This window comes from Buceros rhinoceros, unplaced genomic scaffold (genome assembly GCF_000710305.1).
Source record: "Buceros rhinoceros silvestris isolate BGI_N320 unplaced genomic scaffold, ASM71030v1 scaffold8696, whole genome shotgun sequence".
Lineage (NCBI taxonomy): Eukaryota > Metazoa > Chordata > Aves > Bucerotiformes > Bucerotidae > Buceros > Buceros rhinoceros.
In genome coordinates, this window is record NW_010418066.1 from 156490 (window position 1) to 170720 (window position 14231).

Sequence of the window (14231 nt, forward strand, 5' to 3'; positions counted from 1 at the left end):
ATGGATGATCTCTTGACTATGATACAGCAGAACATTTTGAGACATTCTAAATCAAATTTTCTTATTCTTAGTGCAGTTATATGGTTTGCAACATGGACTAATTACAACTCTATATATAGTAAAAATAAATCTCCACTCTAAAATCTATTTTTCTAGCTCTTCCCTTTCCTATTAGCTAAATAGCAAACATTGGTTGAATTGTTCTTCTGTCATTCATGAAGAGTGTTGAAATAATTCTACCTTTTTCACAATTAATACAAAGTCCTCAGTTTGTCTTTCAGTCTAATTTTATAGAAGCATTTTGGAGCCAGCCTACAAATTCCAAACATCTTTTTGCTTACATATAACAGAGGCAAAATATGATGATGTAGGGGAATACACAGAAGCAACAAGTTACATAGAAGAGGTAGTATCAAGCGGTCAAACAATAAAATAGCAAGTTCTCTACTAAGGTGCATAATTACATTTCAGAGCATAGCTAAGACCAAGAAACATCCCAAAAAAGTCCACTCAGTTAAAGAGCAACTCTAAGTTTCCTGTTCAGTGCAATTAAGAGTCTCTACTTCAAAAGGTCTTTTTTTTGTTTGTTAACATAATATATGCAAGTGCTTTACTATCCGCACTGCACAGGTAATCAGCACTGATGTATACAACTATCAAAACCCCATACAATTATCCAGCACGCTTTCCTCCCCTGAAGTACTGCCTTTTCAAAGGCTGTAGGATATGTGATCCTGCTGTAAATAACTGATATCAGTTCATCTACAGCTTTTACGCAGTGAAGATGATGTTTGTAAAGTTCTCTAACCTCACTTACAACTTTCTTGGAAGAAATCATTCACTTGGTGTAAATCACTATAGTCAGAGACACATCATTACAGGCTCTAAAGGCCTATTCTTTTTTTCCTCTTTTTTCTAATTATTTTTTTCCTAGAGTCTGGGGGTTTATTGTTTTTACTCAAACTGTATGATGAATCGGAAAAAAATAAAGTTAGCACTATTTCAGAGCTGGCCTTGTTTACTGCTCCTCCCTCTCACAGCCATGTAGAACATTTATGGTAATGAAATTTCTCCTGGTGCAAAACAACAATATGGGACAGTAACAAGAGAATTTTATAGCACTTTAAAGTGATTTAGCAGCTGGAAAGAAGGAGAAACAACAACATGGGACGAGCCTGCTCCCAGTGAACCACCAGGAAGCACTGCACAAACTACTGATGAAGTTCAGGGTACACAAGCCAAAACGTTACCTAGGACCTCCAGTTAATACCCTCTAGGCCTGGTAGAATGATAGAAATAGAAACGAACAGGTTTTATGTGGTCTTTACTTACTGAGAAAGCTCTTCTGTGCCCAGATTTGCACACAGAGGCTACTAACTATTGCCCTCCCTATTTCCTAAAAGATATAAGAACTTTCTTGGTTTGGCCTCAAGGCTGCTTTGACTTCTGTAAGCAGTAATAGCTCCCAAGGGATTACTAGTACAAGTTATGGGGGTTTTTCTAAATTTTTGCTTGTTTTCTTATGGGAGGAAGAGGGCAGAGACAGGTAGTATATGAAACACTGACCAGCTTAACTTCACCTGGAGACCTTCCTTTAAAAAGGGAATTCACATCTAGCTGTTCAAAGACCGCTCTCCACCTCTTTGCTGGCTGCGTGGGGCCAAGAGGCCATCCTTGTCCTCTAGTAGATACACATACATGACAAGACTTTTCCCTAAAACAGGGAACCTTCGTGCTAACTGAGATTCAAGGTTCAAAAATAATCTTGGAGACATCTGCAGCTTGCCTTTTATTTTGCTTTCAGTTAAAAAGAAGTTAAAACCATTTTGCAGCTTAATGTGCGTCAATAGGTAGTGAAGTACAAAAGCTCAGAGTGACTGGATTTTAAAGGGACAGTAAGAATCAAAGCACTGGATATTGAAGTTCCAAGAATAGCAAAGCCTTTATGGAATTGTTTACTCAGTAAAGTTTCACAACCATTAATTTGTCTATAAATAACACATGTTGAAGGAAGACACTAGCATGTAGCAATAACAGCAGTACAAGAAATGGAACACAGAAGTAGTAGGTCAGTAAGGGAGTCAGAAGTATAATTTAACCATTAATGACTTAAATCTTTGACTCTTGTTTTGGTAAGTATAAAATATCACACTTGGTATAACCTAATCTCTACACAAGCAGTAAGTATTTACTTTTCATCACACATGATTCATAGACAATCCTCAAGTAACCATAAAAACTGAGCGTGGGACTTACCCTTGTGTGGGTGCGAATATGCATCTTCAATCCATCATTCTTGCTGAAAGCTTTGTCACAGTAAGGACACTGGTAAGGACGCTCGCCTGAAAATGAGAAAACCATTAGAATCCATAAATACAGCCTCAGGATTCAAAGGCCTTGCAGCAGGGTTATTTGTCAGACAAGTATTTTTTGTCCCAGACTTCTCTTTACACTCAGGAGTCCCAAGCATTAAGGAAAATTACAAATAAAGATCCACCTGAGCAGGATGCCAATATCAAAATATTACTCTTTGCTGCTTGGTTTTGTTCTAGTAATATATCAGAGAGAGCCTTGGAAAAGCAAAGGAAAAAACAACAAAAAATACACCTCCTGTCCTTGCTCAAAACACATTCTACAGTGACTTACGCATGCTCTTTTTCATGGTTAGGCATTAACTGCTCCCAAATATCTTTTGTATTTTACTTCTGGTTGTTTTTAGAGCCCTCTGGGTGTCAGAATCCCACTGAAATAGAACATCCACTCTTTTTAATGCTGTATCTGAACTGTTAGAAGCTAGGTAAAAGTTTCAGCAATTTTAGTGTTACAATTCATGATTAAAATGGAAGCAGAAGGATCCTAGCATCTCCCCTGCAGCATCCCATATCTTAAAGGTATTTAGTTTAATGCTCCATTAAACTGGTGTCATTTAGCATCAATTTTCCCAAGCTCCTATTAGTGTAACGTGGATACTGAGCTATTCAGAGTCAAAGAGTGAAGAGTTTAAGCTAGCTCTAATTTGGAAGAAGTGATAAAGCTTTATAATTCCAAAGGCATTTTCATTTTTAACTGTTTAGGCAATGCACCAAGTCTATCACTTCTTTCTATCACAATGCTTTCTATCACTTATGTAACAGGTTGTTTCTAGTACAAGAATACAGTTCAACAAATTAAGATACAGTAACTTTTTCTACTAACCAAACAGAATTGTTTCTACACGATCACAATGCTGAAGGTGTAACAAACCTTTATTCGAAAATACAAATTAAGCAAAGCCTATTCTAAGTCAATGCACAGCTTTCTGCTCATGAAGGAATCTTCGCATGTGTAGAAACATTTAACATAATCCCAAACACTTGTCAAACACTTACACCACTCATCCTCAATCCTGGAAAATAGGCAAGTAGAATAAACTGTGTTTTACAGTTAAACCAAATCAGATATACTGCACCAAAGACAAGAGTGTAAGAGAGTGGCAGTAACAGAGACAAGCATTTAAAGCTCCATGGTCCCTAACAACAGGGATATTCATCCTGACTTGAAAAAAAGAAGCCTCATCCTTTGCTGTTCTTCAAATGAGGTGTTCCTCCATGACTATTCCAAGGGAAGACACTGGATGTTTTCTTTCTTAGGAATAAGATGCCAAAGGATAACAAAAAGTACGTAATACAGACAGCTGACAGGAACAGCTCTTCAGAAGGACCACACAGCTGACCAACTGATAATAACAGTTGTACATAAAACCTCCACGTAGTCCAGGGTCATGCAGAGATTTGAGGAAAGCTGAGATTAGATGACTATTTAATGAGGGGATTTGAACTTGGTAGATAGACTACTCGTTCTTTTCTGTCATTTATTACTGTTTAGATAACTGTTAATGACAGCAACAAAAAACTGCAAAGTACTTGAGAAATACAAACCTTTTTCTCTCTTGTACCCTGCCATCTCTCAAAGCAGGATTGTATGAATTTGGGGGTTTTTAGCATGATGGCAGCAACCACCATATTATACCTGTGTTCTCACTGAGCAGTTTGAAATATGATACTCCCTCGTGACCCTCGATGTCTTCAATCCATGCCTCAAATTCAAACACTCCAACAGTGTCAGTACTCAGATAATTAATTTAGCCGACATTTTAATGTTTTCGGGTAAGTTAAAGCTTTCAGTAGTTTGTAAGCAGATGAATGCTGACAGGTAGGACTTGCACCCCTCCTCCCTCTCCTCCCCCATCTCTGAGTCTCTTTAAAGGGAAAGATTTTTGCATTCAGAGGATGGTTTGTATTTGTCTGAAATGGATTAAAGGTGCTCTTCAGAAATCAATATGGGAAGCCACGCAACTTGACCGAGTAAGGCCTTAAAAGCTTTCAGCAGATGCCAGTAGAGGGCAACAGCATGACTTCATATCTGCATCTTACACCTGAAAGACTGGGTTTGAGCAGCTGTAGTGTACTGTTAATTTTCAAAAAGCTCCACTGTTCCAAAAAACTGAGTTTACACGTAACTCGGACTGCAAGCTCTGACTTGACATTGATGCTTGGCGACATCCTATTTTTCTAAATTATATAAACAACCCTCACACACTTGTGACAATAGTGGTCTTAAAATATGACCCCAAGTAATTTTAGTGTGGCTTTTAATTTTATTTTCTTTTGCCTAATCTTTGCAGCCTGGATGCCCAAATTATACACAAGTGACCTTGCACTTACATAAGCAACTGTTACCCTTGTGCATGCACATTCTTTAAAAACACGTAACTTATTTTCTACCTCAAAGAGTTTTAGGATTTTACAATATTAACTCTGAGACTAAAATATGCACTTAAATCACTGATTCTAGAATATGCACTTAAATCATGTTCTAGAATAAATTTCTTAGTCTCTGCAACCAGTCCAAGGACAAATTTGTGCCACTCTAAGAACTACACAGCAATTTTCTTTTAAATAAAAAATTACTTGTATAAAATTACTTCTATTTTAAGATTATCAGATCCATGAACAGGAGTTAGATTCCCCTCAGTTGACATTAGCCATGTGAAATTATGGTGTTTAATTTTAACTAGTTGTTCTGAATCCCAGTGAAATTAAAGGTTACAGAAAGTTAGGATGAATTCTTCTCTGGAAAGAGCCCGACTTTGAGAACTGAAAGTACTGCCCTTGGTCAATGCATCTTTTTCTCTATTTACCATAACAGAAGCCCAGGCAACAAATTCACATTAGATATCTGAACTTAGGCGCAGCAGATTCTGGCAAAATTATTACAATCTTATGTACTAACTTATCTAACTCTGGTAAAAATCAGCTTCCCTCAATGCTTCAGAGCCAGACGAGACAATCATTATTCATGCCAGTCGGTTGCTTATGAGAACGAACGATCCTAATAACAGATTTGCCAATGAGACCACTAGGGAAGCAGGAGCTTCCCAAGATAAGTCAGTGCACTGTTTTTTGTTTACTGTAATGCCCTTTCATAGCAGCCAATAGTTGAGTAAGTTTTCAAAGGTATTATTTCAAAGTGAGGGTGGTCGGTTGTTTAAAATTTTATATTAAAAAATAGGATCACGTGGAGGAGAAAAATCTTTCAACTTCCAAATACACCACCAAACCTTAATCCTGACACTTCACATTAAGAAAATATATGAAAAAGGGCCTGACCTTCTACATAATTGTTTGCAACTCTGCCTTTAAACCACCACCAAGACTATGAGCTGCACTTCTCACTAGACTATTTTCCCAGGCTTTAGTACAGTATCAAAATCAGCAGGTATCTTATAAACCTTAATTTAACAGCTTGTCCAGCCAGCCCAGAAGTAATGTTGTGAATGCAACAGTAACTAAACAATTGCTATCATTAAAACGTTCAAGGAGGACAGACGTAATGAATGCTATGTTTAGTCTCAAGTTACAGCTAACTGTCATGTTCCTGCTGTCAAGAACTTAGTGCTCAACACATGAATGGCACTTCTGTACATGTAACTCCAAATAAATAATCCTTGGATAAATGTCAGTGGATTTAATGTAATTCAAAGTCTAGACATTCTACTTCCAGATTTTGTATGAACAACCCCAAAGCTTTTAACATAATAAAAATAAATTTAACCCTAATACAAGGATTATGAAAAACAATTCCATGATTGAAAACCATATGGGATTTTGATCTGAAAACACGTCATGATAGAATTGCTATCTTTTTCCCCACAAGTGTGTAATCTCTAGTTTGAGATCACCATACCTACTGGACATGAGCATAGCATAAAAAAATTAAACACCACGTTTGTCCATCTCAGCTCAGGATGGACAATTTCCTATGAGATGTTTGCAATCAAAAGTGCTGTAAGGCACTATTTACAGTGAATTTAGCACAGATTTCCCAAACCCAGATACCCCCAGCAGCAAAACAATTAACAAAACCAAACATATTAGTTCAAGATTTCAGTAGCTATAGCTAGACATCTAGGTCTTTCAGATACAATAATTCAAATTAGTCACCTGTGTTGCTGTTTTCACACTATTTTGCATTCCCTGTAGTCAATTTAGCCACTAGAAAAGCTAATTACAAAATCAGGCAGCAACCTGATAAACACACCAATGTTAGTGATTACTTTGAAACAATGACCTCAGGATCAACCAAACACACTTCACAAATATACTGCCATCAAATGAGACAGATGAAGATATGCAACAGAAGTAGTCCCAATCTGAAGAGACCAGCAAACTAAAAAAACAGAGGCACAGAGAAGATGGTCAACAGCATGCTGAAGTATGCATCATGCTCACTTTTGGAAGCAGTCTCACAGAGCTCTTCCAAACCATACACCAGCATTACTTCCAACGTTACAGAATGAAGTAGGAGTCATATTTACTGTCCCCATTCCCACACAGCTTGTTTGGTTACTTGAATACAATTCTCAGGTATGTATGTTTGCCTTCCTGTACAAATTCACTGGCTGGCTGTCTTTACTGCAGCAGAACTGTTCTGTTAGGGACTGAATTATGCAGCAGAATTATCAAGGGAGCGTTTTTTATACTAAAAAGTATGGCTATGTTTGGTCAGTGGGGTATTCACCACCAGCGGTCTAGGTCTCATGGACATCAGAAAAAGACTTATGACAGACTGCACTGAACAACAGGTTATGTGCAGTGTACGCAACTTCAGATGAATTGTTTTCTTTAAAAAAGTAACAAATAAGTATGACAATGGGGTCCCTCAATCTTCCACAGGTCATTCATCATCATCTAAATAAAGCTTCTTTTTCAGATGTTGAACTACTTATAAGAATTAGAAGACAATTTTACTTAAAAAATTAAAGAGTGTATTATTTCAAAATGTTCATTTTAAGACATTAAATTTTTTGTAGCAAACTGCAAACCTTTTTAAAGGCCTAACTTAAGACTAGGGTAGTGCAGGAAGGGAGACTCCACTGTCTCTCAACTATGTTGTAAAGACCACCGTTCACCTAGGGAGGGAAATTGGGAGGCAAGAGGGCCATCTGGATCACATGTGAACACTCCACATCAGGTGATCAACAGGGCAGCCCAGAATGGGAATTGCAAGAGGGCTTTTTCAGTCAGTGATAATCTGGGGTGATGACAGCATTCAACAGCAAGTAAGGATGGGCAAAAGGTTAACAGATATAACAAAGATATAATCTGTGACACATGCTTTAGAACATTATCTGTTTACATAGAGCACTTGACAGCTTTACACATTCATCCTCAGATGCTGTGGCTCTGTATTCACTGTTCCCATCAAGGTAAAAAGGAAGTTTGTGTCCTTACCTGTACAGAATTCAGTTAATGTATCACACAAATATATACACACAAAGAAACCTATGATAGAGCGATCTGAATTTCTCCCACGTGACAGGAACTTCATTAGGAATTAAACAGGAACCACAACTTTTCAACACAACTTAAGTTAGAAAATGCCAGTAAAGCAATCATTGGATGAAGACTCAATATTCACCCTTTAAGAAAATATTCAGAGTCACCACCTTGATGTTGTATAGCATGTCAAATGCCCCTTGAGAAGACAAACACTTCAAAATAATACATTGCCTCTTGTGGAGAGGTGGAAGTTTTATAGACGCCAAGCTGCATTTTCAAAAGCATTTAATGCCCAAGGTCTCTTGAGCATTTTTATAATTTTGACCAGGAGTTCTAAGAAGGGAAAATAACAGGAGAGTAATCAATAAGTTTGGCCAACTGCAGCAGCTAGCTGCTCTCTTCATGACACCTGGACTAGTCTTCATCTGGACTAGACAATAAATACAGTGATCCGGCCTACGCAAGATTCTGGCCTGCCTGATTTTCAACCATTAAAGACTCAAAAATTAGCATTTTAGAAGGTACACAAGTACTCACACTGGAGTAGCTTTCTCATGCCAAGAACCAAACAGCTTTATAATTTGGAAGATAAAATACCTGTGGGTGTCAGCAGAGACAAGACCCTGAAACACCAAATACACAGGTCATTCTACACTCAGCCTGATAAAAGGAAGGAGCCGCTCTTTTACCGCTCTGAGGAGAACAGTCCTGGTGCCCGAGAAACGGAAAAATAGTACTCAGGTACGGGTCAATGAAACACATTTCTTACACATTCCTCATTTTATATAGCATTCAAACTTGGCAGACTACTGTTTTTTATTCACTGATGATTAACAACACTAAGCCTGGGTATTTGTGAATGCTTTCTAACCAAGCTCCAGTACTTGTGTATTTTCCAGGCACAAGGGAGAACTAGCATTGTTTAAGTCAACCAAATGCATTTCCCATTCACTAACAAATCGCATTTAATAAGAAAAAAAACCCTTGAATACTGTTCTTTTCAAAATAACATAAACTTGAACTGCTTTAACCTTCTTGTTTTTCCTATTAATATTCTTTCTTACAAGTACTTAGCCATGTCTCATTCTCTGACACACAAGTGGTGTTTCACAGTTGGGAAGTTTTATTTCCTGAAAAGCTTTGGGTTTATTCAGAGGATTAGGATTACCTGTAGTTAAGATCAATAGTCAAAACATTTGTCCTATCTGGTCCATAAAAATTACGATAAAATTGAGGGGGTTGCTATTTGTAACCAAATTAAGGTCTAGTAAAGGACCCTACAAAGTAAGAAGACTCTCTGAATCTGTACAGTAGAGCATGAAATAACTACCATTATTATTTAGAGAATTCATCAGTTCTTCAGTGATATTGAGATTTTAGTCACAAAAATCCCAACATTTGAAAACATAAAAGTTTCATTCTTCACATCTCTTGGTGGAATTAAGTAATTTGGGTTGCCTGTGATTGGAGCATTAACATCTATGACTTCAGTGAACCCACTGGTCAGCCAAATCTTTGGAAGTAGATGCATTCATCAATGTGTAATTCATTTGATCTGAAGATGTCACTAGCATTCACATAATGTATCCCTTACAAGAAGGTTTCTTCATTCATGGAAGCAGACAAGGAGAAGCTGACAGCTGCATGAAACTTAACAGGTACTTTTAAAGATTTAAGTGTTGTCTGGAGATAAGTAGGACAATGATGTATAAACTGAAGAGTTCAGAAATGCAGAATCCTTATCCTTTGAGGCCTTCTGCAAGCTCCTTTTTAAATTCAGTAGATAAAAGAGATCATTTATAAGTTATTGAATAGAAACAACCTAACTTCAGACATTTGCAAGCTGTTCACTGACTAGATACAGACACATTTTTTTCACGTACTTCATTGTGATATGAAAGGAAGTTCCTTCAAATCACCCTTTTTTTAATGTAAGAACATATAAATTACGTAATTTGCCAGATTTGCTGTAATGAGAATCTTGTCTGTACATTATTTCTTACACAGACGAACAGTTGCCTGTTTAGATATAAAAACTTGAGACATATTTTACACATTAATAAACAAGAGTTATACTGTACTTCAACTTGTTACTTCATCAAACTACTTTGAAGTCTTTTATGCACATAGATGATTGAACTGCTGTTATTAACCAAAGATTTATTATAACTCCACAGGTAATATTTTGTTTGGGTACTTTGGAATTTTTACATGACTGCAAAATTCGGACCTAGATCTTTATACACATGGACCCTAAATATGCTCAAATGTCTAGTTAATAGAATTGTAGAAATGTGACCACATAGGCAAAGTCAGAACTGTAACATCAGGCTCTCAATGGAACAGAGGATGAGGCACATCAAGAAGGCAATCAGCACCTAAAGTTAGAGGGTACAAGTATGATGAAATGTTTTCATGAGCTTACAAACCAGCCTTTAATTATGGAAATTGAAAAGGTAAAGCTTAACTGTGTTGATACAAGGGATATGGAAGACCATGGTCTGAATGCTTTTTGCTGTTTTATTGTAATCTCTCAGTATTATCTTTTATTTACGTATATGGAAAAAATCTGCAAAGAACCTTCTCAGCTCACACAAAATAAACCACTTTTTCCACATACCAGAGACTATAACATCCCAGAATGCCACATTGTCATGGTTTTTAAATGGAACAGAACAGAAATAATAATCTTTTCAGAAAACATTTAGGACAGACAAAAAGTCATGGATATCTTACTGGCTTTTTATCAGGACTTTGACTAAGTGTGATGGAAAAAGCAAAATCAGGTTACGACTTAACCTATACTGCACATGTAAGCATTTTCTGGAAGTCATATACGGTCATCATGTGTCCCTCACCAGTGCCTATGTAATGGAAAGGGTAAAAGACAATATAGAAAGGGCAGAATTACAGTTAAAAGACTCAATTCTCTTAACTCAAAAATAAATTAACCTGCAAACAAACTACCTCACAACAACATCCATTGTTTCACAACTTGGATGTGCTACAACCCAAAGAAGAAAGGGATTAGCATACAAGCAGTGAGGAAAGCAACAGTATGGATATCAGACAAATAAAATGCATGTGTGTGTATATATATTACACAGAGACACACAAACACACACAAGACAGTAATTAACATATTTAAATAGTTACATATAAGGCAATTACAAAGCTGCCAGTAACTGTTAACACTAAAAGTTGCTTCAAGTTTCAGGGAAGTGATTAACCTCCCGGCATCCAGTTTTCAAGTCCAAGGAGCAGACCATAGAATGTCTTCTACAATTTATGAACAAGCCAAGGAATTTATATCACAGTCAGAGGATTCTTTTGCTGAATTAACCTCAGCTCCCTCTGACCTCAAGAAGTCATAAACCAACAGGAGACAGCAGAGGGAGAATGTGCTATAGTGTTTCAGCTGACCTACAGAGTGCTGTCTCTGTCATGCCAAGGCTGGAACGCCAGATGATGAATTACAGAGCGCTAAGCTGGGTTCAGATGCAAACATCAACCCCTCCCCTCTCCACGTGCACATGCAGACATCTTCACTCACCCCAAACCGGCTCAGTTTCTGCAAAAGGCCAAGTACAGTTAGGGCTCATTTACAGTCTCACTCTAAGATGAAAGATGTAGGCGTGCTTCTTCGATAAGCATGCCTACATCTGCAAGTAACAATATTTAAGAACACATGCTGCATATTAAATAAAAGCCAGAAGCCCTTGAAGCTTCTCTTTTTGTATATGGATTAAGCATATCAAAAATACAATTCCAAAGCAGAATCAACATGGTACCCAAAAACCTCAATTTCTAAGGTCAGCTTTATAAATAAAAAAAGACAAAAATTGATACACAATCCTCTTTAAGAGAGCTCTGCTTGGCTTTATTTTGACAACATGGACCAAAGCCTCTTACACAAAGTAGCTAATAAAACAGAAGTCTAGCTGACCATGCACACAAAAAGTGGGATAACAAACACCTGCACAAGGACCTCAAACCTAACCAGCTGTCATCACTGAGTCATGGAAGTCTTTGCAATATTTACACTTATGGTGTACTACTCAGTTGCACCAAAAGCCTACCCTCAGCTGAAGGTTTATTCAAAGATGAATCATCTCCTGAAAACAGACAGTAGCTGATTGTTTCACTTTTAGCTCAGAATGAAAAGTGATTCTTTGAAGTATGACAAAGAGTGCATAGTTTTGAATTGGTTAGTTCAAAAGCCACAGGATTTCATAGATACCAAGAGCATGAAGTATACTGCAACACTCAGAAATGAGTTGTCACTGAAAGTAATTTTGTGGCTCCACTGTTTGATGAACTGAAAGTTTCTTACTGCTCAGAAAATCCCTGAAAATTCGTCAAAGATTTTCACAATGCAGTGAACTTCATGACTAAAGGCTCTTTTGTACTGTTTGCAGATGACATGGATTCCCTTCACCAACTACCCTTACTTTCTCTGGAAAGGATGCAGGCTATTCCTCAGAAAGCTTGTGTTTCCTCACACCCACTGAACACTGGGCAATAACAACTTTTGGTCAAAGTCTTCAGGTACAGCAGAAGTCCAAACCCCTCTCCAGAAGTACAAAACTAACCTAACTATGGCTTTTTCTTACTGAACCTCAAAAGGCATTTGCCTAAGTTACAGATTATTTTTTGTATAACACAAGTCCATTCTCCCTCTCACACCCCCCATTTGGTTAGTATAATCAAGAAATGGTCAGGAATCATAACAGAACATCATCGAAAACAACTATGAACATTTCAGTTGAATCTCACAGCGAAGGATGTGAAAAGAAAAGAACCAGAGTTATCACAGGTCATTACAAGTGAATTTAGCAAGGCATGTTTCCTGAATTACTAACCCTAAAAGAAGTGCTTCTAGGGATTTTAGGTAGAGAGAGGCCTTGGAAGTTTCCCTCCTTCTGCCATGTTATTCTTTTGTAAGTTGTTTTCACACTGTGTATTCCCCTGATTCCAACCTCTATCATCACCTGGTAAGGTAGTTTCTCCCATTATATTTAATTTGCAAATGTCCTGGAAATCTTTAGCGCCTTTCTACTTCAAGGAAGTTCAAAATGTCACAGTTTACTGTTTCTCATTTAATAGTGGCTACAAATTTTGCAAGGCTCTGTAGTCAAGGTTAGAGGTCTCTAGTGTGCGGTTTCATGAAACTCACTTTAGCCTAACTCCTAAATTTAGGAAAGCCTGCTTGAGAGAGCTGAAACTTTAAATGTAAAAGGTAGCAGGACATGTGTGAAAAGCATTTTCACTCAGACGATGATAATGCATTTTCCCAAGAGCTATCTGCTCTATCAACTTGAAAAACTAGGGCCTTTCTACTCTGTGCAATCTGATGTATAACAGCAATAGCACACAGCAAACAAACCCAAAGTTTAAAGAAAGGGCCTTTAAAACAAAAAACCAAAAGCACTACACTAGTAAAGGCAATAAAGTAGACTTGCCTGCAAAAAACATCGCAATGTGAACCCAGAGATTTTAATAAAGAATTAGAGCAATATTTTGATAGTCCTTTAACATTGGGGGGGGGGGGCAGGGAATTGAAGAGTCCTAATTTACATGAACATCTAGTATACCAAAACACCAAAAAATTAAAGGGTAGGGTAGTTCCTTATGGGATGGCAAGGCGAAAATCAAGAAGTAGAATATGTGAGGTTGTGCTGGAAGGACTTTGAAAGGAGTTGGTAAGGTGAAGTTGTAGAAGAAAGAACAAGACTAAGGAGGAAGAACAGACAGGATTGCTGCATTGTGATTCTGGGTGTCGCCAGCTTTGACCTCTAGTGCCTTTTGCATCCACAATTATACAACATACACAAGCCTCCCAAGCAGACTGCATACACAGAGGCACATGCCCATTTTTATACAGCTGGTACAAGAGATAAGTGTTCCAAACATGGAATTTAGTAAAGAATAAGAGCTAAAGGTCAATTTTAGACTTCTATGCCAACTGTAGGACCAGGATAAAGATTTGCTAGTGTCTATAGCAGTCAAATCCAAAAATCACAATATATCAAAAAATAGTAGAACCTGTAATCTTAAGAGGTGGTCTCGATACACTGAAGTGTTTAAGACTTTTCCAAACAGAGTAGAAGGCCAAATGACTGAAAACGTCATTTCTGTCATCATCCTACACACCAAATTTGCTTACACAAAGAACGGGATGTCGTAGTAAGGCTGTTAACTGCTAAGCTCATAAACGGAACTTACCAACATAATCAATTTATTTTCTGCATGTTTAGAGAAGCACGTACATAACATGATAGGGAAACAGTAATGCCGTGGGTGGCAATATAAAGTAAGTTGCCTAAGGCACACCCAGGAATATTAGGAGACCAGCAGGATGAGTCAGATGGTGCAACAGCAAATAGATTTTCAGTTAAAGTATACACAAGG

General features: G+C 37.5%; 1 protein-coding gene across 1 annotated transcript in view; it reads right to left on the bottom strand.

Moving 5' to 3' along the window:
• Positions 1 to 14231, bottom strand: part of PRDM5 (PR domain containing 5) — a 64606-nt gene that overhangs the window by 14284 nt on the left and 36091 nt on the right. Inside the window, exon 13 of the mRNA XM_010138390.1 lies at positions 2257 to 2342. Within this exon, the coding sequence (XP_010136692.1) occupies positions 2257 to 2342 (86 nt within the window). The remainder of the gene's footprint in view (positions 1 to 2256; positions 2343 to 14231) is intronic.